Source organism: Phyllobates terribilis, unplaced genomic scaffold (assembly GCF_046119375.1).
Source record: "Phyllobates terribilis strain yellow unplaced genomic scaffold, ASM4611937v1 Scaffold_3__8_contigs__length_932513732, whole genome shotgun sequence".
Lineage (NCBI taxonomy): Eukaryota > Metazoa > Chordata > Amphibia > Anura > Dendrobatidae > Phyllobates > Phyllobates terribilis.
In genome coordinates this window covers 684,208,532-684,234,812 of record NW_027362763.1, presented here as the reverse complement: position 1 = coordinate 684,234,812, position 26,281 = coordinate 684,208,532, and the positions used below count along the sequence as shown (strand labels likewise).

General features: G+C 43.8%; 1 protein-coding gene across 1 annotated transcript in view; it reads right to left on the bottom strand.

Moving 5' to 3' along the window:
- Positions 1-4,313: 4,313 nt before the first annotated feature.
- The window catches only part of LOC141257370 (calpain-2 catalytic subunit-like), a 43,162-nt gene continuing 21,194 nt past the window's right edge, over positions 4,314-26,281 (bottom strand). The window contains exons 5-21 of the mRNA XM_073671848.1: positions 25,910-26,078; positions 23,808-23,891; positions 23,633-23,718; positions 22,776-22,850; positions 20,889-21,049; positions 18,780-18,949; positions 18,653-18,664; positions 17,675-17,886; positions 17,293-17,329; positions 15,299-15,364; positions 11,253-11,310; positions 10,837-10,901; positions 10,513-10,581; positions 10,239-10,317; positions 6,885-7,001; positions 6,517-6,575; positions 4,314-5,285 (exon numbers count right to left, since the gene is read on the bottom strand). Of these exons, the coding sequence (XP_073527949.1) occupies positions 5,262-5,285; positions 6,517-6,575; positions 6,885-7,001; positions 10,239-10,317; positions 10,513-10,581; positions 10,837-10,901; positions 11,253-11,310; positions 15,299-15,364; positions 17,293-17,329; positions 17,675-17,886; positions 18,653-18,664; positions 18,780-18,949; positions 20,889-21,049; positions 22,776-22,850; positions 23,633-23,718; positions 23,808-23,891; positions 25,910-26,078 (1,543 nt within the window). The 3' untranslated portion in view covers positions 4,314-5,261. The remainder of the gene's footprint in view (positions 5,286-6,516; positions 6,576-6,884; positions 7,002-10,238; positions 10,318-10,512; positions 10,582-10,836; positions 10,902-11,252; positions 11,311-15,298; positions 15,365-17,292; positions 17,330-17,674; positions 17,887-18,652; positions 18,665-18,779; positions 18,950-20,888; positions 21,050-22,775; positions 22,851-23,632; positions 23,719-23,807; positions 23,892-25,909; positions 26,079-26,281) is intronic.

Sequence of the window (26,281 nt, the reverse complement as noted above, 5' to 3'; positions counted from 1 at the left end):
TCCTCGGAGGAGGTAGGATATGCGCCAAAACGCTGACCACCTCAGACCTAGCTGCTACTACATACATGCACTTGCATTCCAAGAAAACAAAGCAGATGCTAACTTCCATCATCATCATCATCATCATCATCACGCTCCTCACCTTGGCACTCTCAACTCCCCTGATGGAGAAGCCAGGGCCCACCAGAGGAGTCTGGCTCTCTGTTGGGCTCGTCCAATGCTGCCCTAAATAGGCCAGGCTAAGAAAAGTTTATGGACACCTGGCCGCCCCCAGATGGCTGGGGACCGTGTGTGGACACCCGGCCGCGGGGCGGCTGAGGACCGAGTATGGACACCCGGCCGCCCCCTGGCGGCTGGGGACAGAGCGTGGACACCCGGCCGCCGGGCGGCTGGGGACTGAGTATGGATACCTCACTGCCGAAGCAGCCATGAGGTAGTGGCCAGCTTCGGCCTCCTCCAAACTAAAAGGCCCCATTTCAAGTGAAAGCTAGCAGTATGGTATTGCAGCCTGTGTGTGGGTGAGTGGTTGGCTGCATATTTGCGCTTGCATTGCAAGGAATGGGGGAGGTACAATTGAACACTGCCCTGGGACAAGGACTTGCACTGGGATAGTTGCAAGTCTGCATCTGCTGATGCGGCAAGGATCACTTCTGATGGGCACACTTTTAGGCAGTGACCTGGGTGTCAGAGATGCTTCCAGGGGTCTTCCCCATGCTGTTCCCATGTCTTTTCAGCACTGTATGCATGTGTCACACAGCACATGGCCAGATAAGGTTGTAAAATGTTAAAATGACATTTCCCGGTGAATGCATTTGTCACGGTTGAAAGCAATACAAAAGTGCAAAAACGCATGAAAAATCCTACTTGTGAACATAGCCCAAGGTGTGGAGGAGTATTTTTGTTTTTGGTTATTTATTTTACCTGATACACAAGTCTTTACCCTGGAAAGGAAGTTCGTTAGCATATTTCACAGGAAAACCGTTTCAGTTTAGTTTTTGAACGTTTTATTGTGAGCCCGTAAAAGTGGCTTAATACCTCTGACCACGTTGTTGACAGCAGTGACCTGGGGGTCAGAAATGCTTCCTGGGGCGATCCCCATGCTGTCCCCATGTCTTTTGAGCACTGTCACTATCGTTTTGGGCACTTTTTAGGCTTTCTACAGACTGCCGGGGTGCCGCCGCAAAAATGCTCGGGTCTCCCATAGACTAACATTGGGCTCGTTGATCGGGTCGAGCACCCGAGTATCACGGTGAGCTCGGCTCGAGCTTCGAGCACCTGAGCATTTTAGTGCTCGCTCAACACTACTGACAACAAAATCACACAAAAATCATCAATGGAAATCAAATTTATTAACCAATGGAGGCCTGGATTTGGAGATACCCTCAAAATTAAAGTGGAAAAACACACTACAGGTTGATCCAACTTTGATGTAATGTCCTTAAAACAAGTCACAATGAGTCTCAGTATTGTGTGTGGCCTCCACGTGCCTGTATGACCTCCCTACAACGCCTGGGCATGCTCCTGATGAGGTTGCGGATGGTCTCCTGTGGGATCTCCTCCCAGACCTGGACTAAAGCATCCGCCAACTCCTGGACAGTCTGTGGTGCAACGTGACGTTGGTGGATGGAGCGAGACATGATGTCCCAGATGTGCTCAATCGCATTCAGGTCTGGGGAACGGGCCGGCCAGTCCATAGCCTCAATGCCTTCATTTTGCAGGAACTGCTGACACACTCCAGCCACATGAGGTCTGGCATTGTCCTGCATTAGGGGGAACCCAGGGCCAACTGCACCAGCATATGGTCTCACAAGGGGTCTGAGGATCTCATCTCGGTACCTAATGGCAGTCAGGCTACGTCTAGCGAGCACATGGAGGGCTGTGCAGCCCTCCAAAGAAATGCCACCCCACACCATTACTGACCCACTGCCAAACCGGTCATGCTGAAGGATGTTGCAGGCAGCAGATCGCTCTCCACGGCGTCTCCAGACTCTGTCACGTCTGTCACATGTGCTCAGTATGAACCTGCTTTCATCTCATGCTACCATGAGTGTGAAAGCACAACCAACATTCAAAAGTGACCAAAACATCAGCCAGAAAGCATTGGTACCGAGATGTGGTCCCCACCTGCAGAACTACTCCTTTATTGAGGGTGTCTTGATAATTGCCAATAATTTCCATCTATTGTCCATTCCATTTGCACAGGAGCATGTGAAATTGATTGTCAATCAGTGTTGCTTCCTAAGTGGACAGTGTGATTTCACAGAAGTTTGATTTACTTGGAGTTATATTCTGTTTAAGTGTTCCCTTTATTTTTTTGAGCAGTGTGTATACACCCCCCCCCCCCCCAGCAAAAATTGAGACCACTGCAAAATTTTCATTTTTCTCTTTATAGGTATATTTTTGAGTAAAATGTACCATGATGTTTTATTCTATAAACTACTGACAACATGTCTCCGAAATTCAAAGCTAAAAACTTTGTATTTATTTGCAGCAAATGAGAAATCGGCAAAATAATAAAAAAGAAACAGTGCTTTCAGACCTCAAATAATGCAAAGAAAACAAGTTCTTATTCATTTAGAAACAACAATACTCATGTTTTAACTCAGAAAGAGTTCATAAATCAATATTTGGTGGAATAACCATGATTTTTAATCACAGTTTTCATGCGTCTTGGCTGCTTTCCATCAGTCTTTCACACTGCTTTTGGGTGACCTTATGCCACTCCTGCAGTTCTTCTTTGTTTGATGGCTTGTGACTATCCATCTTCCTCTTGATTACATTCCAGAGGTTTTCAATGAGGTTCAGGTCTGGAGATTGGGCTGGCCATGACAGGGTCTTGATGTGGTGCTCCTTCATCCACACATTGATTGACCTAGCTGTGTGGCATGGGGCATTGTCTTGCTGGAAAAAACAGTCCTCAGAGTTGGGGAACATTGCCTGAACAGAAGGAAGCAAGTGTTTTTCCAGGATAACCTTGTATGCGGCTTGATTCATACGTCCTTCGCAAAGATTAACCTGCCCAATTCCAGCCTTGCTGAAGCATCCCCAGATCATCACCGATCCTCCACCAAATTTCGCAGTGGGTGCAAGACACTGTGGCTTGTATGCCTCTCCAGGTCTCCGTCTAACCATTAGATGACCAGGTGTTGGGCAAAGCTGAAAATTAGACTCATCAGAGAAGATTACCTTACTCCAGTCCGCTATGGTCCAATCCTTATGGTCTTTGGCAAACTTCAGCCTGGCTCTCCTTTGCTTCTCATTGATGAAAGGCTTTTTTCTAGCTTCACATGACTTGAGGCCTCTAGGAGCTGGTTACCAACTGTTCTTGCCGTGCACTTCACCCCAGCTGCCATTTGCCATTCCTTTTGTAGGTCACTTGATGTCATTCTGCGGTTGCTGAGTGACATTGGAATAAGATGACGGTCATCCCGGTCGGTGGAGAGTCACTTCCCCCCTCTGCCGGTCTGTAGCTTTGCTGTCCCCAATGTCTGCTGCTTGACCTCGTTGTAATGGACTGCTGTCTTCGAAATTTTAAGGATGGAGGCAACATGACGCTCACTGTATCCCTCTGCTAGTAAAGCCAGAATTGAGCCCTTCTTTTCCTCACTCAAGGCTTTTCTTTTCAACTCCTTTTGGCATGGTTACAAGTGATTTTTTCATTCAAATTACTTTTGGGCTATTCCTAGCACTTGTTTTGCCATCCAGCTTGTCCTATTGCTAGAGGATTGTGAAGACCACAGCAGTGTTTTTTTACTTTCCCTCGTTACATAAGATTTGGTTCAGGTGATCACCTAATCAGAAGCACATTAAGTAGAATGAGGTGGACTGTGGTTGGAACTCAACTGACGCTGGAATGGAATGGCCGTCAGACATGGAGAGAAAACTGGGCAGTGCTCTCTTAATTTTTGCCAGAGCTGTATATATGTGTGTATGGTTATTAGTCATTGTACAGGAGGAGGGGGTGAGCTGTGATAAAACAGGGTTCACTATTCATAATAAGTGATATCACAGCTCACCTCCCACCTCTTGTACAATGAGTGATAACCTATGGTGAATCTGGTGTTATCAATCATTGTATAAGAAGGGAGGGTGAGCTGTGACATAACTCGGGATCTACCATACACAGTAGGTTATCACAGCTCACCTCCTCTCTGCCTAAGCTTGTCACAGAGCATGCCATCAACACTTCCCAATGAATATCTCTACCCAGATTACATATTCCAAGTAGTTGCTATAAAGCAAATTTCTGAATGCTGTTCAGAACAGATGACTGCCTCCACTTTCACAGAAATTAGAAAAATAGAGCCCATGCATAAATGATTTAATCTCTTTATTGATCAGCAATTAATAAAAATATCCCCTGACACTGCAGTGTCACATTCTATAAATATATATGTATACAGCCCGGCAGGAGTCTGGTTTTGCATAGACATAGTAACATGATGGAGAAGTCGTCCTTGACTGCTGCGCCTCTAATATTTAGCACATGCAGGATACCTCTGCACTGTCTGAATATAGCCGTATAATTGGGGCTCATTCTCTTTAGAAAAAACAAACAAGAAGCTGCTGTGTTTAATCAGTCTGTCTTTCCTCAGCACAAGCTAGACAGAGTCAGTGCATTGAGAGCCAGTACTCAGCCATAGTCTATCTGGACAAGCAGAGCTGCAGTATAAAGTATGGGGAGGAAAAGAGCCGAAACCTGAGCAACAGACTCATGGACAACGCAGCTGATCCAGAGGTAAAGAATGTATTAGAGGGAGCATCAAGGCATTTTGGTAGAAGGCAATCGGGTGATTACAGGTACACAGTAACAATACTACAGTTGTGAGGCGACTTCAGTATACTAATATTACAGATCTCCCTGTGAGGGCGCTAATCAGTGGAAGAAAGGGGAAAAAAGTTTTTTTGTTCCTGGCTAGTGGCCGTGTCTGGTATTGCAACATTCACTTGAATGGGGAATGAGATGCTAAACCAGGCACAACCTTGTGACAAGAATGGAGCTGTTTTTTTCTTCTAAGACCTGACTTGTAATCCCAAAAAATATCGGTAACATTTAATAGGACATTTTTCCTCAAAAGGCACCAAAATCCTAAATCAAACACCAATAAAATATAGTATTTAAGTGATCGGCGATGACCCATATCAACCAATCAGATCCCTTAATGAAAAATGGCAGCTGAAACCCGATTGGCTGCTGTAGGTCACATTGCATATTTCTTGCGATTTTGTCGTCGAGCGCGGGAAGTTCTCCAATCTCCTCCTCACATTATAGTGAACGATAACCACTAGAAAAGAAAAAAACATTATTTTCAATATCTCTGCTTACCATCACTGAACGGGAAACAGGTTTTTTTACACTCAAACTGGAAAAACCTTCACGGATCTAAAACTTCTCACAGCCGAACGTGCACCCCAAAATGTCCAATATAGTCAAGACAAATCAGCCGAATCATCTCCTGCCCCGACACCTCGACTCCAGGCTGATATAATGTACAAACATTTACATAGTAACGCCCCCTTTCATGTAAAATAAGCTCTGGAGGCGGAGTCTCAGGAAGATCTATGTCCGGCCCATAGATCTTAACAGATCAATTACATAAGACTTCGGATCTTAAATATCAAGGTATCATTTTATTCAGCTTCTTATAACCTATATGGCCATATAGGGTGGATCCTGCTGACAGATTCCCTTTAAAAGACCCTCCTGAGTGAGTTATATATATATATATATATATATATTTTATTTTTTTTTTATTTCTCCAGCTTCTATGAAATAGTCCATGAAAACAAAACAACTGAATGCTGACAAATCACGTACGAGTGCTGTTCCAATTTTTTCATGGACTCAGACCTGCATTTTGTGCAGACCACTAAGGGAATAAAAATACCTGAACATGTGAACAGCCCCCATAGCACTCGTCCCTATTATATACTCCATCCGTAAAAAAAACCTGGATGGAACTCTTATGAAAAAGTTCTGACTTTCTGAATGAGGCCTTAGGGTGATGTAAGGACAAGGAGTAAAAAGGCATGAATTACTAAAAAAAAAAAAAAAAAAAGAAACAACGCCTTTTACGTGTCCAGAAAAAAAGCAATCATGTATGAGCCTTTTGTACAGATCACACCGGTGTTCTCACTGTCCAAAAATGCTGCCTGTATAGTAGCTTCTAATGTTTCCATCAATTATTTCTCCCTCTGCTAATGGTCTGAGCATTTGTCCCAGCTAGCGTTTCGCCGGTAGAAACCCGTCTTCTTCAGGTGGTCTAACATGGCACTTCGACCAATCTAATTAATGACTCTTCTGCACTGACCATTCACATTAGGAACAACCAAAAACTGCAGTGGTTAATCCTCCATTTTCACTGGAATAACAGTGGACGCACGCTGGGCTATTACTCCTGGCAGAATCTGCAGCGGAGCCCCAGAGGCTGCCCTAAGGGGAAACCCTGCAGCCATTACATCCTACAGATCGGTAGGACCCCCAGTATTTATGGCATTGTTCACGCTTCTACTCACAGAGGTCATTGTTAGAGGCACCACTCTGCTGTTTTCTGTGTCCATTTGCTTGAAAATTTCTGCAAAGAAAAAGCAAAAATTACTGATGATCTTAAGTGTTTATCAGTGGCTGATTCTCCTTGTGGAGAGGAGTCTTACAGCCAATGCCCTCTAGGAAAAAGTATGCAAATTAGCTCTCCCCTAAGAATGGAAGAACAACATCTCTCTAGTAGTGCCACCTGCAGGTAGGAATCATGTAAGATAATATTTCATCATGTTTCAAGGCCCCATTCAATGCTCTTTAGCTGCTCGCTGGGACTTGTGGTACGACAACAGCAAACTCATTATAGAACTCGTTGTGTCCATGATGTCTGTAAATCGCAACTTACTGAACATGATCTCCAACCGAAGAAGACAGCGCACAAAGTTATCAAAGTCTACGCAGAGATTGTCGTCGGCGTAACGCGCCACTAACAGCTGATGCAACTGGGAATTCAGCTTAAAGCCTGCAAATATAGAAAAAAGAACAGTCACTAAATTTGTTTGGTCTGCATTAGAGCTGTATACACAAAACGGTAAGACTTTTAAAGAAGCATTGATTAGTGTTGAGCGATACCTTCCGATATCAGGAAATATCGTATCGGATTGGATCGGACCGATACCGAAAAAGTATCGGATATCGCCGATTCCGATACCGGAAACCAATGCAAGTCAATGGGACACAAATATCGGAATGAAAATAAACCCTTTCTTTCCTTGTAGGTTAATTCTACATGAAGGAAAACAACTAAGAATAATGTAGAATGTATTGGGGGAGGTGGTTGCCCAAATCGATGGGAACAGTGCTCACAGTGAAACATGAAAAGCCGGCAATTCATCAGCGGCATACACCGGTACCCGACAATTTAGAACAGAAAGAATAGAGCATCACACATAGATTAGATAGATAGAAACATGTCAGTCACATATATATGAAGTACAGTGACAGTGTTGCTTACTGTACTTGTCATTTAGTGTAAAGGATTTATTAAAAAAATATTAGTGTTTTCATGCACCGTCTCTTTAAAAAAGCCGGCCGGCAATTCAGCAGCGGTACCCGACAATTTAGAACAGACAGAATAGAGCTTCACACATAGATTAGATAGATAGAAACATGTCAGTCACATATATATGAAGTACTGTGACAGTGTTGGTTACTGTACTTGTCATTTAGTGTTAAAATAAAGGATTTATTAAAAAAATTGGCGTGGGGTTCCCCTTAATTATAGTCTCTAGCGGAGGTTAAGCAGACGGCTGGGGCAGATGTTTGAAGCCTGGGAAGGGGGTAATACCCACGGAGCTTCCCAGGCTACTAATATCAGCCCCCAGCTGAATACCTAGCCTTTACTAGCTATTAAAATGGGGTACACCCAAAAAAATGACGTGGGGCTTCGCACTATATTTGTGTCCAGTCAGGTGCAGCAGGCAGGAACGGGCTGCCCCCATCCACCAGCTGCCTATTTGTACCTGGCCGGACACAACAATATAGGGAAGCCCTTTCTTTCTTATTTCATGAATTTCATGAAATAATTTAAAAAAAAAATATGTGGCGCTTCGCCCTATTTTTGTGTCCAGCCAGATACAACTAGGCAGCTGGGGGCTGGAATCCACAGTGCAGGGAGGCCCAAGCTTTCTGGGCCCCACCCGCTGCAAATTGCAGTCCGCAGCCACCCCGGAAAATGGCGCGTTCATAGAAGCGCCATCTTCTGGCGCTGTACCCAACTCATCCAGGGCCCTGGTGCGGTGGCTCACTGGGTAATAAAGGGGTTAGGGCCAGCTTGGTATTATCAGCTGGCCCCAAGCCCAAAATTCATGGGGTCACGCCAATATTAGACATGACCGCCATGAATTTCTAGTAAAGTATTTAAAAAAAACACAACACCCAGAAAAAAGTCCTTTAATTGAAATAAACACACAATTCTTTATTGTTCTAAACTAAACCATACTTATTACCGTCACACCCATTCCAGCTGAAGCCAACGATCTCCTGCAATAAAAGAAAAATAATAAACCAACATCATCCTTACCTTTCGATGGTTCCCAGGACAGCTCCAGCTCTGCTACATCGAGATGACAGGCTGGACCGCAGCAGAACGCTGCCATCCAGCCTGTCATGCTGCAGGCAGACACTGAGAAGCGCAGGCATGCTTGCGCTCCTCAGTGTCAAGCTGTGACGGCATCCAGATGAGCAGAGTCTCTCACACTCACCGCATGCGCAGGAGAATTCTCCCACGCTGTCAGTGACGTGCATGAGGTGAGCTGAGTTCATTGTCGGCTCATCTGGATGCCGTCACAGCCTGACACTGAGGAGCGCAAGCATGCCTGCGCTTCTCAGTGTCTGCCTGCGGCATGACAGGCTGGATGGCAGCTTTCTGCTGCGATCCAGCCTGTCATCTCGATGTAGCAGAGCTGGAGCTGTCCTGGGAACCATGGAAAGGTAAGGATGATGTTGGTTTATTATTTTTCTTTTATTGCAGAAGACATTGGCTTCAGCTGGAATGGGCGTGATGGTAAGTATGGTTTAATTTAGAACAATAAAGAATTGTGTGTTTATTTCAATTAAAGGACTTTATTCTGGGTGTTTGTGGTTTTTTTTAACTTTGACTATGGGGTTAGTAATGGGGGTGTCTTATAGACGCCTCTCCATTACTAACCTGGGCTTGATGTCAGCTGGCATTATAAGCTGACATCAACCCCAGCCCTATTACCCCACTGCCACAGCTACAGGGCAGTGGGAAGAGCGAGGCTAAGTGCCAGAATTGGCGCATCCTATGGATGCGCCACTTCTGGGGCGGCTGACGGCTGGGGTTTCTAGCCTGGGAGGGGGCCAATATTCATGGCACCCTTCCTGGGCTACTAATATCAGCCCCCAGCTGTCTGCCTAGCCTTTGCTAGCTATTAAAATAGGGCGGACCCCACGTCATTTTTTTTGGGGTCCCCCATTTTAATAGCTAGTAAAGGCTAGGTATTCAGCTGGGGGCTGATATTAGTAGCCTGGGAAGCTCCATGGGTATTACCCCCTTCCCAGGCCTCAAACATCTGCCCCAGCCGACTGCTTCACCTCCGCTAGAGACTAAAATTATGGGGAACCCCACGCCAATTTTTTTTTTTTAATAAATCCTTTATTTTAACACTAAATGACAAGTACAGTAATCAACACTGTCACTGTACTTCTTATATATGTGACTGACATGTTTCTATCTATCTAATCTATGTGTGATGCTCTATTCTTTCTGTTCTAAATTGTCAGGTATCGGTGTATGCCACTGATGAATTGCCGGCTTTTCATGTTTCACTGTGAGCACTGTTCCCATCGATTTGGGCAACCACTGTAATGCCACAACCACCATGGCTGTGGCATTAACGTCTTAAAAAAATATTAATTCCTGCTATTCCATTTAATTGTAATGTAAGGGAGATAATGTAATGTCAGCGGCGCTTGAGCAGGAAAATTCTCCCACGCTGGGATGGCATTCTGATGAAAGGCTGGATCGCAGCTGAGCGCTGCCATCCAGCTTGTCATCCTTCACAGACACTGCAGAGCGCAGGCATTATGGGAACTTCCGATTCCGGTATTCGATATTGTAAAAGTATCGGAACTCAGCATCGGAACTCCGATACAGCGAATATCGGTCGATACCCGATATTTCAGTATCGGAATGCTCAACACTAGCATTGAAACAAAAAAAACTATTAAAACTGACCTGCTTCTTCTAGAGCTTTCCTCATCTCGTAGGCGTTCATTGTCCCTGAGCGATCCACGTCGATGGCCCTGTAAATTTTCTAATATACAAAAAAATAAATAAAAAGTAAAGTGTCATAGCCATATTTCACCACTAGATGGTGGCAGAGCAGCACTCTTCAAGCAAACTTATGAAAAAGAAAAGTGGACTATGGGCGACCCTTGCAGGGGTCACCAGGCTCTACACAACCAGCAAGGGTTAATTAGGTTTTGGATGAATGTGATGATTGGCTTACCTGGTATTTCAGTAATTTTGACCATAAAATATTGAATTCTTTCAGTCCCAGTTTGCCGCTTCCATCTGACTAGAACATTGGTGCAAGTTAAGGAAAAAGAGAAATTCCAAGAAAACTGGAATTTTTACCATTTTTCTACATTGATCTATTACCATATAGATAGACTGGGGGTCCCATAATTGGGGTACCTCAGTATGTGGCAGTTCCATATTTTACATGGTCTATTGAAATCAATGGGCGGTGCTGCAGCAAGAAAACGTCTGGTCCTTGCTGACCATGAGGGGCGGAAAGTCACCATCACCCCAATATAATATAGGAGGATACGTCCAGCAGATCCACGATGCTCCGACAGGTCTCCAGACTGAAGCCGTCAGACTTAATATCCACCTCTACAAGAAAACAGATGGCACAAAAGTGATGACGGCAGAGCCTCCATGATTATCAGCGCCTCCATGATTATCAGCGCCTCCATGACTATCAGCGCCTCCATGACTATCAGCGCCTCCATCACTATCAGCGCCTCCATGACTATCAGCGCCTCCATGACTATCAGCGCCTCCATGACTATCAGCGCCTCCATGACTATCAGCGCCTCCATGATCATCAGCGCCTCCATGACTATCAGCGCCTCCATGACTATCAGCGCCTCCATGACTATCAGCGCCTCCATGACTATCAGCGCCTCCATGATTATCAGCGCCTCCATGATTATCAGCGCACGTTCACTGCACAGAACTTACGTTTAGAAATCACTTTCTTCAGGATGTTAAAAAGCTCAAAAGCGGAAATCTCTGCGTCCTGCGGGGAGAAGACGACGTGTGAGACTGTGACAGTGGGGTCTCCTTTATGGGGGGGCGGGGTGTACAGGGAAGGTAAGGACCTAAGGGGCTTATTCCTCTCTGGTGGTCAAGTCATGGTGCAATTTTTGGGAATTTGGACAAATTGTGTCATATACTGCAACGTTATAACAAAAGGATTGGTGCAATGAAAAGTTCTGCAACTTGTAAATATACTTTCTGCCTCAATTGTGTAATGATTCAGATATCTCTGCTTGCTGTCAGCGAGTGGAAACATTGATTATTTTTTTTACATCAAGAAGATAAAGGAACAAAGCTCTGATACATTGTAAGGAGTCCAGCACCGTCCGTTTCCACACAATCACAGTGGGTTTTAAGCCCCCAGGTATCAACAAGACAGAAAGCAGAAATCCTAAAAAAAGGGTCAACAACTGAAAATCACAGCACACCTGAAACTTGCAAAACTGGATATTATGCACTAAGTTGTGTCATGGCTGCCGCAAACTACAACTCTACGTGTCCTGAGATTTGAAGACTTTCAATGTAGATGGAGCAGTAATGCATGGTAACTGTTAGGGAAGGAAATACATTTCTGTTAAGCTAATAACAACTGGGCTAACATTTCCTGAAGCGACCACTAGGGGGAGCTCACTACATACAGATTTATACAGCCACCACTAGGGGGAGCTCACTACATACAGATTTATACAGCCACCACTAGGGGGAGCTCACTACATACAGATTTATACAGCCACCACTAGGAGGAGCTCACTACATACAGACTTATACAGACACCACTAGGGGGAGCTCACTACATACAGATTTATACAGTCACCACTAGTGGGAGCTCACTACATACAGATTTATACAGCCACCACTAGGGGGAGCTCACTACATACAGATTTATACAGTCACCACTAGGATGAGCTCACTACATACAGATTTATACAGCCACCACTAGGGGGAGCTCACTACATACAGATTTATACAGCCACCACTAGGGGGAGCTCACTACATACAGATTTATACAGACACCACTAGGGGGAGCTCACTACATACAGATTTATACAGCTACCACTAGAAGGAGCTCACTATATAGATTTATACAGCCACCACTAGAGGGAGCTCACTACATACAGATTTATACAGCCACCACTAGGGGGAGCTCACTACATACAGATTTATACAGCCACCACTAGGGGGAGCTCACTACATACAGATTTATACAGCCACCACTAGGGGGAGCTCACTACATACAGATTTATATAGTCACCACTAGGGGGAGCTCACTACATACAGATTTATACAGTCACCACTAGGGGGAGCTCACTACATACAGCTTTATATAGTCATCACTAGGGGGAGCTCACTACATACAGATTTATACAGCCACCACTAGGGGGAGCTCACTACATACAGCTTTATATAGTCATCACTAGGGGGAGCTCACTACATACAGATTTATACAGACACCACTAGGGGGAGCTCACTACATACAGATTTATACAGCCACCACTAGGGGGAGCTCACTACATACAGATTTATACAGCTACCACTAGAAGGAGCTCACTACATAGATTTATACAGTCACCACTAGGGGGAGCTCACTACATACAGATTTATACAGCCACCACTAGAGGGAGCTCACTACATACAGATTTATACAGCCATACAGCCACCACTAGAGGGAGCTCACTACATACAGATTTATACAACCACCACTAGGGGGAGCGCACTACATACAGATTTATACAGACACCACTAGGGGGAGCTCACTACATACAGATTTATACAGCCACCACTAGAGGGAGCTCACTACATACAGATTTATACAGCCACCACTAGGGGGAGCTCACTACATACAGATTTATACAGCCACCACTAGGGGGCGCTCACTACATACAGATTTATTTATACAGCCACCACTGTATATAAATGTATACAGTTCCCATTGGAGACAATACAAGACCTTCAGGACAGTCATCTATGAGAATACACGGATGCAGCAATGCACATGAGTGATATTTACAATAGCAGAGATTCATTCCGATTCCTGTAAATATCTTGCAATGCACCCTGGGATATAGTGCGACGCTGGTCGCCTCAGGGTCACATTGCAGACAGCTGAACAGATCTCTCTGATAACATGCTGCACATGAATACGGGGCACATGCAAGAGGCAGCGGCTTAATGTCTTATATGAGATGGTAAAGGATATGAACACCTTCAAGAGCTTTTTTTTATACTTGAAAAAATGCATTTTTGGCAAAAAAATTATTTTTGTGATGGGGTTTGCTAGAAAATTTTGGAGTATTTAGTTTCTACAGCCTCTATGCATTACAGTACATGCGAGCTTGTTCTTCTCCTGAACCATCTTCTAAGCTGATTTATGACCAGATGAATGTTGAACAATACAATTTGGCCATAAATCAGGATAGAAGATGATTTAGGAGAAGAACGAGCTTACTGACGGATTCACTGTTAACTCATTCTGTTATGTATTGTGATACATGAAGGCTGTAGAAACCAAATAGTACAAAATGTTTAATAAAACTCTATTGCAAAAATGTTTTTAAGTAAAAAATAAATGCATTTAAGTAACAAAAAATAATTTCCCCAGAGGTGTCCAGTATCTTATAAAGATATGCATGGAGGATGGGAAGCAGCGTGAAAAGGCACACAGTCTGTCTGTCATACCTCTGCTTGAGTCTATGCCGATGGCAAGAAAAGCCAGAATAATGTGGTTAGTGGCAGAATGATATAGAATAAGTCCAGATGAAGACTATTAGTCGTGAGTTAACGGACCATAAACGTGATTGGCGGCAGCGCCGGGATTTACAATAAATAAAGCTCAATCCTTGTATAATGGAATATGTTGCAAAATCGTTTCCAATTCTGCTGCTAATTAAAGGCTATAAAAATCTGTACAGAGCTAATACTTAACACAGCTGAGGGTTTGCTACAATCAAGACACTAAAATGATATTCGTTACAATGTATCGGTGCAGATAAAACCTTTATAGACAGGAGAGATCTGAGCTACTAAGGTGTTTAACCTCAGAGAGAATTGTCTAGACCGAAAACAACTGTAGCAAACCCTCAGCTGTAGAAGGATTAGGTCTCAGCGGGTTGTGAGAAATCCTGTAAATGACGAGCAGGTTATACAGAGAGTATGACGGAAATTGTCCTTGTACAATAATTCAACTTTATTTTTATAAATCCAGAAAACCCCTTTACACCCGGCCGTGTACACAGATGGAGGAAGTATGACTGCGGGATCAGACTACACTGGGCTTGTTTGTAGTCTGTTACCATGGAGACACATAGGTGTTTCACGACTTTGCAAAATGTTTCTATTTTTTATTTTAGAAGCATCAAAACATTAAAAAAAATAGATTTAAAGGTGTTTTTCTGGTGTGATGTAGCGTGCAGTATAAACGATGAGTGCTGTATACAGTACTGCCTAAGAATAAGTCATCAGTCACTTTTCTCTGGGTTACACCATCAGTGTGGATGCTTATATACAGCTGTGAAGCTTAAAGGATATACACAGTGTTGGGAGTATATTTTTTTCACTTACATACATGTTTTTTTGGCTAAAAATCAATTTTGCAGAAGAATCTTTTTAGAACAGTTTCTGCAGCCTTTATGTATCACAGTACATATGAGACTGCAGAAGGAGTTACCAGGTCTGCAACCCTTTCACGCTGATTTATGACCTGTTACGGACCAGACATGAGCTCGCTGACTGAGTCACTGGCAACTCATTCTGCAGTCCGCTATGTACTGAGATATATACAGGATGCAGAAACATTATCGTGCAAAATTTACAATGAAGCCCTAATGCAAAAATGATTTTTAGGTAAAAAAAAAAAAATACATGCATTTTAATAAAAAAAAGTAAATGCTCCCATTTAAATGGAGCACATTGACCCTCTTACATCCCGCCCCTATTTACATGAAAGGACCGAAGCACTGCAAAGTCCTCACCTCTCCAGCAAGCTGCACAAACAATCTCCTGAAGCTGGGATCAATATGATCTTCGTTGAGATCAGGCTATGAATAAAAATAAGAGACAGCGGCATTACCTCTGGCTGGTTATTAATTGGTTAAAGGGTTTGGCCCAACAGTAAACCCCCTGTCCGTATGACCCATGAGCCTCATAGTGAAGGGGCCTGGCTTGGGACCCCCGGCTATTTGCTAGAGAGCAGCTGTAGGATTGAACATTCATATAATACCACATCGCTCCTGCAGCTTTCCTATACGGTCAATAGATGTCTGGGTTACTTTGCCTATAGTAATACATTATTCTTACTGCTTATCATTCATAGTTTTCTGGGAGGTATCCTCCGAAAACCAAGAAACTGGAGGGTTTTAAAGGGAATCTGTCAGCAGTTTTTGCTATGTAATCTGAGAGAAGAATGATGTAGGAGCAGAGACCCTGATTCCAGCTGTTTCAATGCAATCAGTGTTTTATCAGCAGGAGATTATCACTACATGACTAGGTGTCTCGTGCCTCCTAGTCCAACCACTGATTAGCAGCTTTCTGTAACTATACAGTGTACCCAGAAAGCTGCCAATCAGTGGTGTGGGCGGAGATATACCCAGAAAGCTGCCAATCAGTGGTGTGGGCGGAGATATACCCAGAAAGCTGCCAATCAGTGGTGTGGGCGGAGATATACCCAGAAAGGTGGTGTGGGCGGAGATATACCCAGAAAGCTGCCAATCAGTGGTGTGGGCGGAGATATACCCAGAAAGCTGCCAATCAGTGGTGTGGGTGGAGATATACCCAGAAAGCTGCCAATCAGTGGTGTGGGCGGAGATATACTCAGAAAGCTGCCAATCAGTGGTGTGGGTGGAGATATACCCAGAAAGCTGCCAATCAGTGGTGTGGGCGGAGATATACTCAGAAAGCTGCCAATCAGTGGTGTGGGCGGAGATATACCCAGAAAGGTGGTGTGGGTGGAGATATACCCAGAAAGCTGCCAATCAGTGGTGTGGGCGGAGATATACCCAGAAAGCTGCCAATCAGTGGTGTGGGCGGAGATATACCCAGAAAGCTGCCAATCAGTGGTGTGGGCGGAGATATACCCAGAAAGGTGGTGTGGGCGGAGATATACCCAGAAAGCTGCCAATCAGTGGTGTGGGCGGAGATATACCCAGAAAGCTGCCAATCAGTGGTGTGGGTGGAGATATACCCAGAAAGCTGCCAATCAGTGGTGTGGGCGGAGATATACTCAGAAAGCTGCCAATCAGTGGTGTGGGTGGAGATATACCCAGAAAGCGGCCAATCAATGGTGTGGGTGGAGATATACCCAGAAAGCTGCCAATCAGTGGTGTGGGCGGAGATATACCCAGAAAGCTGCCAATCAGTGGTGTGGGCGGAGATATACCCAGAAAGGTGGTGTGGGCGGAGATATACCCAGAAAGCTGCCAATCAGTGGTGTGGGTGGAGATATACCCAGAAAGCTGCCAATCAGTGGTGTGGGTGGAGATATACCCAGAAAGCTGCCAATCAGTGGTGTGGGCGGAGATATACCCAGAAAGCTGCCAATCAGTGGTGTGGGCGGAGATATACCCAGAAAGGTGGTGTGGGCGGAGATATACCCAGAAAGCTGCCAATCAGTGGTGTGAGTGGAGATATACTCAGAAAGCTGCCAATCAGTGGTGTGGGTGGAGATATACCCAGAAAGCTGCCAATCAATGGTGTGGGCGGAGATATACCTAGAAAGCTGCCAATCAGTGCTGTGGGCGGGGTTATAAACAGCTCAGCATTCTGAGCTCTGCGGCAGAGAAAACAGGGATTGTATCACAACTGCTGCACCCAGTAAACTAAGTGACACATCGCCGGAATCAGGATCTCTGCCCCTACATCATGCTACTCTCAGATTGCATAACAAAAACCCGCTGACATATTCCCTTTAAATATGGCACCTACTAATTTCTTGGCTATAGACCCACACACAGTACAGTCCATAGATTACCTCGTCAATGTTGGCCTCAATGTCATCATCGACAACACTAAAATCGAGAGGAAAAAAAAAAGGACATTAAAATCACAGCCAAGTATTAAATAAAAGCTCAGATTATCATGGTGGACAGGAACCCCAGTGTGGTCCAGCGAGCCACAATGCAGCAATATTAGGGCACCAAAGTCGGCTAGACGCGCTGATTTTCACTGGCGGTCTAGAGGAGACAGATGGACAAAGGGCCCAAAGAGGCCCGGACGGGACAGACTCATTTGTGAATGCGTAGGGGGTTGAGGTCACAGTCGTTGCAGGTGTACTACCATCTTTAGCACACTGTATATGAGGGGAGTGATGATCGTACAGGACAAAAAAACCGCACCCCGCTGCGGACACTTACTGAGACTCCGCATTCTTTTCGGAAAAGACACGAAGACAGAAGTCTCCTAATTTATTAGGCTCAAACGTGGAGGGGACGATGACGTATTCTCCCGCAGGAAGGCGGAATCTATTCAGAACTTCTCGTAGATTTATGAAGGTGTCCGATCGATCTCGCGCCTTGTTCCTCAGGAAGAAGTCTCTGCTCAGGTGCACATTGGTCTGACCCTGCAGCTGAAGAAAAGAATTAACCTATTAAAGACCACCGGGAGAGAGCTGATAAGTGTTCATTGTAGGGTATCCCTCTAATGATGGCTCTCATGTACAGCACGAGGCATGAAAAAGTCAGGATCGTCACACTGTGCACACAAACGTGTCTGCATGTGACTCCTGGTCCTCGGGGGCCGGACGCCATCACTCCCCGGAGACTGCTTTCACTCCTTTTTATTGCAGCTGCCATAAAGTGCTCACATCTGATGCACAGAGAAAACAGGAAGAACACGTCTCCAAAACCTTCAACCCCTTCTCTACAAACGATGTAAATATGCGTCAGATGATGGGATGAAGAGCGGCCTGAGGCCGGGTGTGAGATTTTTTTTTCAGTACAATTTTTGCACAAATGTACTCCACAGTCCCCCTACCCACCCGGAGTGATTTCATGTAAGCCTGAAATTTTAGCACCATCTTAGCTGAACAAGAAATTTTTTTTTTCACAAAAAAAAGTTGCAATAAAAAAGTTATAGAGCACAATAAAGTGGATTTTGGAGTTTGTACAATATTCACGCAGAGTGCATAATTTTGAAGAATTCTGTGCAAAAAAATGACAATAAAATGACACAAAAAGTGCAAAAAAAAAAGAGTCCTGTAGAATATACAGTGTGAAAAAAAAGTAGGTAAATATTATTACGCCCCTGCGGTGCAGAACTCTTGTATTTTGCGGTGGACTGTGATTACTTATGAACTTACCTTCCAATAGAGTGAAGGTGCGCAATGTACGTACCTGTGCAGGGACCTGCGGGCAGAAGACGACCACATTATTACACGGCACAAGCAGTCTAACTTTATTTTATTAATTAGATGGACCCTGCGACCAGAAGCATCGATGACATCTTAAGTCTTGAACCTGCCTCATAGATTGCAAATCCAATAGTGTGCATGTCCTCGCCCATCTTCCTCGCCTTCCTGCGGTTCTTCTGGATCAGGCCAACAATGAAGGTGCAGCCTTCCTCCCCGTCGTCGGGGTCATCGTCTTCCTCCTCCAGCTTTATCAGGTACTGTGGGTTCATCCAGAAAGTGTCTGCGAGAAACAAGAAAGCATCTGAGCACAGGACACTGAAATACTCTGCGCTGCTGGGAGACCCTGCTTCTTCCACTGTGTGACTCTCGGACTGTGACCACCCAGTTGTCCTCACATCAGGACACTGTTATGGGGGCCACCACATGTACAGTCATGGCCAAAAGTATTGAGAATGAGACAAATAGTAATTTTTCCAAAGTTTACTGCTTCATTTTTTGTAATGGCAATTTGCATATACTCCAGAATGTCAAAGAGTGATCAGCTTAACAGCAATTACTGTACTTGCAAAGTCAATATTTGCCCAGAAAATGAACTTTAACCCCCAAAACACATTTCAACATCATTGCAGTCCTGCCTTAAAAGGAGCAGCTAACATAGTTTTAGTGATTGATCCATTAACACAGGTGTGGGTGTTGATGAGGACAGGGCTGGCGATCAATCAGTCATGATTAAGTAAGAATGACATCACTGGACACTTTAAAAGGAGACTGGTTCTTGGTATCATTGTATCTCTTCAGTTAACCATGGTTATCTCTAAAGAAACACGTGCAGCCATCATTGCACTGCACAAAAATGGCCTAACAGGGAAGAGTATCGCAGCTACAAAGATTGCACCTCAGTCAACAATCTATCGCATCATCAAGAACTTCAAGGAGAGAGCTTCCATTGTTGTCAAAAAGGCTCCAGGGCGCCCAAGAAAGACCAGCAAGCGCCAGGACCGTATCTTAAAACTGTTTCAGCTGCGGAATCGGACTACCAGCAGTGCCGAGCTTGCTCAGGAATGGCAGCAGGCTGGTGTGAGTGCTTCTGCACGCACTGTGAGGCGGAGACTCTTTGAGCAAGGGCTGGTTTCAAGGAGGGCAGCAAAGAAGCCACTTCTCTCCAGAAAAAACATCAGGGACCGACTGATATTCTGCAAAAGGTACAGGGAGTGGACTGCTGAGGACTGGGGCAAAGTCATTTTCTCTGATGAATCCCCTTTTCGATTGTTTGGGACATCTGGAAAACAGCTTATTCGGAGAAGAAGAGGTGAGCGCTACCACCAGTCTTGTCTCATGCCAACTGTAAAGCATCCTGAAACCATTCATGTGTGGGGTTGCTTCTCAGCCAAGGGAATCGGCTCACTCACAGTCTTGCCTAAAAACACAGCCATGAATAAAGAATGGTACCAGAATGTCCTCCAAGAGCAACTTCTCCCAACCGTCCAAGAGCAGTTTGGCGCCCAACAATGCCTTTTCCAGTATGATGGAGCACCTTGCCATAAAGCAAAGGTGATAGCTAAATGGCTCATGGAACAAAACATAGAGATTTTGGGTCCATGGCCTGGAAACTCCCCAGATCTTAATCCCATTGAGAACTTGTGGTTAATCATCAAGAGACGGGTGGACAAACAAAAACCAACAAATTCTGGCAAAATGCAAGCATTGATTATGCAAGAATGGACTGCTATCAGTCAGGATTTGGTCCAAAAGTTGATTGACAGCATGCCAGGGAGAATTACAGAGGTCTTGAAGAAGAAGGGGCAACACTGCAAATATTGACTTGCTGCATTAACTCATTCTAACTGTCAATATAACCTATTGGTACTCATAATATGATTGCAATTATATTTCTGTATGTGATATAAACATCAGACAAACACTTATAAAACCAGAGGCCAGCAGATCATGTGAAAATATAATTTTGGTGTCATTCTCAATACTTTTGGCCATGACTGTAGATATGTTAGCAATAAATCAAATTTAAAATATAACCTTTAATATTCCATATTAAAAATACCAAAATGCAAGTATATGAAGACAAAGTGCATGTGCTCAGAAAGCACTGAGCACATGCACTTTGTCTTCATATATATGTATTTATTGCCAACGTAGCCACCATAGTTGTCCCTGCTACTCTGGAGAAAAAAAGCCATGTGAGGCCCCTTTAATATAGTCACCTGGATAATTCCTGCACCCTCCGGCCGTCGATCCTCGCCTCCACATGCCGTCCATCTTTACCAGGCTCCACTTCTTGTATTTGTCTGATGACAGGGTGTCTGGGGTGAGGTTGCAGATTTCTAGCCTTGAATAGTGTCTTAAGAAATCATTATAAGACATCCTGATGGAAAAAAAAAACATGAGTTAGGACACAATAGGGGGGACCTAAATCCTTATGGACTTTAATGCTACCTGATATGTATGGAAACAAAGCCTAAAAAAGTAAATGAACTCCCTGTACAAATGTGGTGTGAACAGACCATTATAGGCGTGCATAATAACTATAACATGTCAGTTGGAACACCGTCTTAAAGGCGTTGGCCCAACATTACGTATCACATCCACTTTTTAGACAATAAAAAAAAATCACATTTGCCATTTACATGCTGTTAAAAAAACGATCCAGTGAAGAGTTATAACATGTTTTACCATAGTATGGTGCCACCTAGTGTTCACAGTGTACAGCAATGTGCACGTCTAACTAACGAGCTGGACGCACATGCAAATTTCAGAGGAAGGCAGCCAATAGAAAAGTGCGGACAGAGCAGAAAGTTGTTTCTATTGACTGAGGTGTAGTGCCCAGATCATCACCAGGCTGTAGAGAGAGTGACTGAGCATGTGCGACCACCAGCACTCCGCTCACTAGGTGGTCGTGCATGTTCTTATGTATTCTGAACACCAGGTGGTGCCATACTATGTAAGAAAATGTCTATTTCCTAAAAAAAAACTACAAAGGTCAAATATTCATTTTTTTTTTATACACTGGATGTGATAATGAGGAGCCAACCCCTTTAACTCCTACTAATCTCAACTATGGCCAATTTTTTTTTTTTATTATTTGGTTGGTTCCTCCATTCTCTCTTTATTTTTATTTTTTTTATTTTTTACACCTGATGGATCAGTGTAAATGCACATTTTCATGCAAGGCAAGCTGTAGTTTTACCCATTTTCGGGTATACCGTATATAACTTTTTTTTTAAAAAAAAAACTTTCATTCTATTTTTTGGGGGGGTGGCGAAGTGCAATTGTTGTGGTTTTATTCACAGCCTTCATTAAGTTTTTAATAATATAAAAAAAATAAAAAATAAAATAAAATTACATCACTCATTTTCCTCAGTTACAAATAATTCCACAGCAGGAAGGGGTTAATACACGGATGATATTAGTGGCGGATGGTGCACTTTGCCCTCCTATAATATTAATGATTCTGGTTCCCAGCAGTGGAGTGATCGTCAGTGCTGCCAATAGGACCGGCATTTCCCGCTCTCCTGGGCGAGGTTCTGTGACTCCGCTCTGGTTTTATGTTTTCATCTTTTTTTGTTTCTTTTTTTACTTATGACATAGGAGGGGACTCGCCCACCGGCCACTATTCAGGTCTTTACAATAACCTGCATGGCTGAATAGTAACAGGAGCCGACACACAGTCAGTCTATTATCCTAAGAAAACTTTCCCTTAACCCTGGAATTCTCTAGAAAGTGAATAAACTGATTGTTTTTTTTTGTTTTTTTTAATAGTAGAGGGTTCTTTTTAAATAATCCCTTTTCGTTAGTGGGAATTTTGGCGATCATCTACAGAGAAACCTGGAATTAAGTGTTCAATTTCCCTGCAGCACTCCCGCAGGAGAAATAAAGTATTACACAGTTACCACTTTGCTGTCTGTATTATGCACAGATCCCCTCTGGATCCCCCAAAGCAAGAGGACCTTTTTTTTTTAAGTCACTCTCACTGCTCTGGTAAATAGAGAAGGGTCCTGACAGGGCATGCTGGGAGTTGTAGTCCGCCGTTATTGACGACAAGATGAAAACCAGAACAAAAGCAAATAAAGCTATACGACAGGACGACCTACCAAAACTCTCCGTCGTCGCAGCGTTTAATCAGTCTGTCTCTTTCCCCTGGATCCACGTTATTCCATTCACTAGAACTGGACATGAAATCAGCAGATTATTTATTGTGCAAGATCAGCGTTCACAGTATGAATACACTTTGCAGGGAGATAAGCAAGTTAATTGCTCATAACTTGCTGAAAAGCCCCCAATCTGTGGTTAGTGGGTGCGCTGATGACAAACGCATGCAATAGTCTTGAGTATTTTGTATATTATACTCCAGAGCTGCATTCATAATTCTGCTAACTTCTGATTTCCTCAATTCCCTGTAAATCTGGGCAACTTACAATTAGTTATATCTCTGTACACAGAATGGTCTACAGTGTTTCATTGTGGGAGACAGTTTTATTTTAGGTGATTTGCTGCAGAGCTGCATTCATAATTCTGACGACTTCCTATCAGTTTACTGTAAATCCGTACAATCCATATTTATATGCCAGTACACAGCATATGTATTTCTGTGTTGCAATGGGCTCTGTTTTCCGTTATTTACTCCAGAGCTGTATTCATAATTCTTCTGACTTCCAGTTAGTTCACTGCAAATCTGCACAAATCACAGTTATATCTATATGCGGCAAATTCTTTCCTTGTTGCATTGTGAGAGTGTGATAGCCCAGTAAATGTAGAAACTTGGCTAAACTTTAAGATTTGCGCCTGGAAAATGCTTATAGTTCCAAGTTGCATTCTGTAGAATTTTAAATGCAGCTCTGGAGTAAAAAGTAATTAAGCCAGAAATAGTGAAGTCGCAGAAAGCCTCAATCGGATCAGAAATTCTACCAATACGGTGAAGGTTCATATAATTTTCTTCTCTTGAGCTCACTTATCGCTCCACGCTCCGGTCCACTCCACTTCTCCCCAGGGATTTCGGATCCTGATGAGTTTTTCCGGCCTTCCTCTGTAGTTTACCTGGTTGGATAACAAAAGGTGTATGGAAAATTATGTATTAAAAAATATGCAATAAAACATAACTGTGCAGAAAAATTCAGTGTCCGCACCTCCTCTGCGGCGGTTACCGAGTACGCGTGGCCCTTCACCAGCTTCTGGTGGGTGATTGCTTCGGTCTCTGCAGCACTTGTGATCTGAAACATACAACTTTATCAATAATGATGCAGGACAAGCCATCGTTTTGTCACCTGTGAGAGTCCCGACGATATAATACTTCTAGAATTAGTTTCCAAAATTGTCCCACTTTTATGTCATTGAGCTGTGGATGACAAGTTCCCCTTGAATGCAACCACTGCTCTGCTTCAGCCTAAAAAGTGCTAACTAGTAATTAGCACAGGTACGTGCGCTTCTCACTAATTGTTTTACCATCTGCTACAAGGACCATTGCATTTCCAAAAAAAGACAATCAAGACCTTTCCTATTAGGAAGTCGTAAGTGCACCCAATGGACTGGTAACATTTCTACAAAGACGTCATGACATTCTATCGAGATAGTTAAAGTTCAACATTGTTGACCACACACTTTCAGTTGGTCGGCAGCTATCGTTCTTGACCCCTTTCTGATGATCGTGAATGTGTTGTGCATGGGCACAGGGGAATAGACCACCAGCAGACATCTATAGTTTAGGCTTATTTTCCCTGAGAACAAAAGGTTCAGGCACATTAAAATCCAACTGTCCAAACCGGTTGTGTCGTCTGCTTTGGTGGTTATTCGGGAGGTCCTCATACACATTGGATGGTTGGTGGGTGGTCCCAGAATCGATGATAATAATCTAAGGAATATTGGCAGCTTAGGTCGATGAATCAACTCTAATGGTCCATTTTGTATATGAGCGTTCCTAGATATCTAATCAGGCTGCCGATCAATCCACAAACCAGCAAAACATCAGTTTGTCGGGTGAAATTATCCTCTGGATTGCACCAAAGATCATCGATCTCGGCAGCGCATCGTCCCGAGTAAATAGGACCTGCCTCTCTAGGTCGACTAGGTAATATGATGCAACGACTTTCCAATGTCAAGCCGACCTGGACTACGGTCATCAAAGACTACATAAGTGGTCAACCGGAAAAGGACATCAAATTTTCAAGTTATTATAACATGTTGAAGAATGTGTTGTTTTCTTTGGACATCTTCTTACAGGACAAGATTAATGATGTCTCAGTCCTCAAAATCTTTTTGCTCAATGACTAATATATGTCGCCAAAAAGAAATGAAATTTATCAATGGTGTAATATACATAGTCACAAAAAATGGTCGGCCGTATTCGGACTATGTGCAGTTCATCTAGCACCAAAATGATGGATGGAAGATGGTACAGGTCGTGTGCTACGATCCGTCATGCACCATCAGAACAAACCAAATACCGCCAGGTGAATACTTTTTCCTGTCTACTACTTTCATACCCTTCAGTGGGTCAAAGACACAAGGAAGCTACTAGAATTTAGGCCTCCAAATGGACCATGGACTCCACATAGACCACAAGAGCGGGATTGCGAAAACTCTTCTGTTTCTACTCTTCTACTTATTCAACCAACACTTCATAGATGCATAGATGGTGCTGAAGCCAACGATTTCAGTGCAGCAGGCTGACCATCTAATGTGCATGAAACAATTGTTCAGAATATGGTTTCCAAAATACAAAAGGGATGGGCACAACATGGTAAAGGATAGAAGCAACTTAGGACCTTTTACACACAGATGGCTTTCGGCCATGATGATTTGGCCAGTAGCTATGTCTCCTGCCTCCTACATACACAGGAGCGCTCAGCTGAGTGCCTTTACGTTCTCTATGAGAGAGCTGCTGCCAACTCCTCTGGCGGTGGATTATGTCACAGGGAACAAAATGATTGGCTGTTGGAAGTCCAATGTACCAATCTTGCTCTTCCTCAACATCATGTCAGGAGACATTTTATTGGCTCCCCTACACATTAAACTGTTTGCTGAGCCCACTGTGATCGGCGAGTTCAGCAAACTTTAGGCTTATGTGTATGTAAACACGTCAAGCCAATCGGGTGATTATTTGGCCCAATAAATATTTTTGTTGGTAGCACATCTCCCATTGACACATCTCCATTACATATATTAAACCTAGACAAGGAAATCGAGCACCATTACCCCGAGACCAAAGATTGCAGCGTAGGACCAGACTCACATCTATGGAGCAGCCCAGAAGAGACCCGGTCTTCAGCGCCTTCTGAATGATCTTGAATAGATTGTCGGGAGCCTTGTTCAGTTCATACCACTCTGCCAGACCACCGGTGAAATCTTCAAAGCCCTCGGTTGTGGCACCACCAGATAAGGCTTCATAAGATCCATTCAACCTACATGCAAAGACACAAAAGTCACAACTAAACTCAGCTACTCACGTCCCACCATGTCTTGACATCAAAAGGAGCTTAATCTCTTCACAACCTGGGGATTTTCCGTTTTTGCTCCCCTTCTTCCCAGTCATAACTTTTTTTATTTTTCCGTCAATATGGCCATGTAAGGGCTTGATTTTTGCGGGACAAGTTGTACTTTTGAA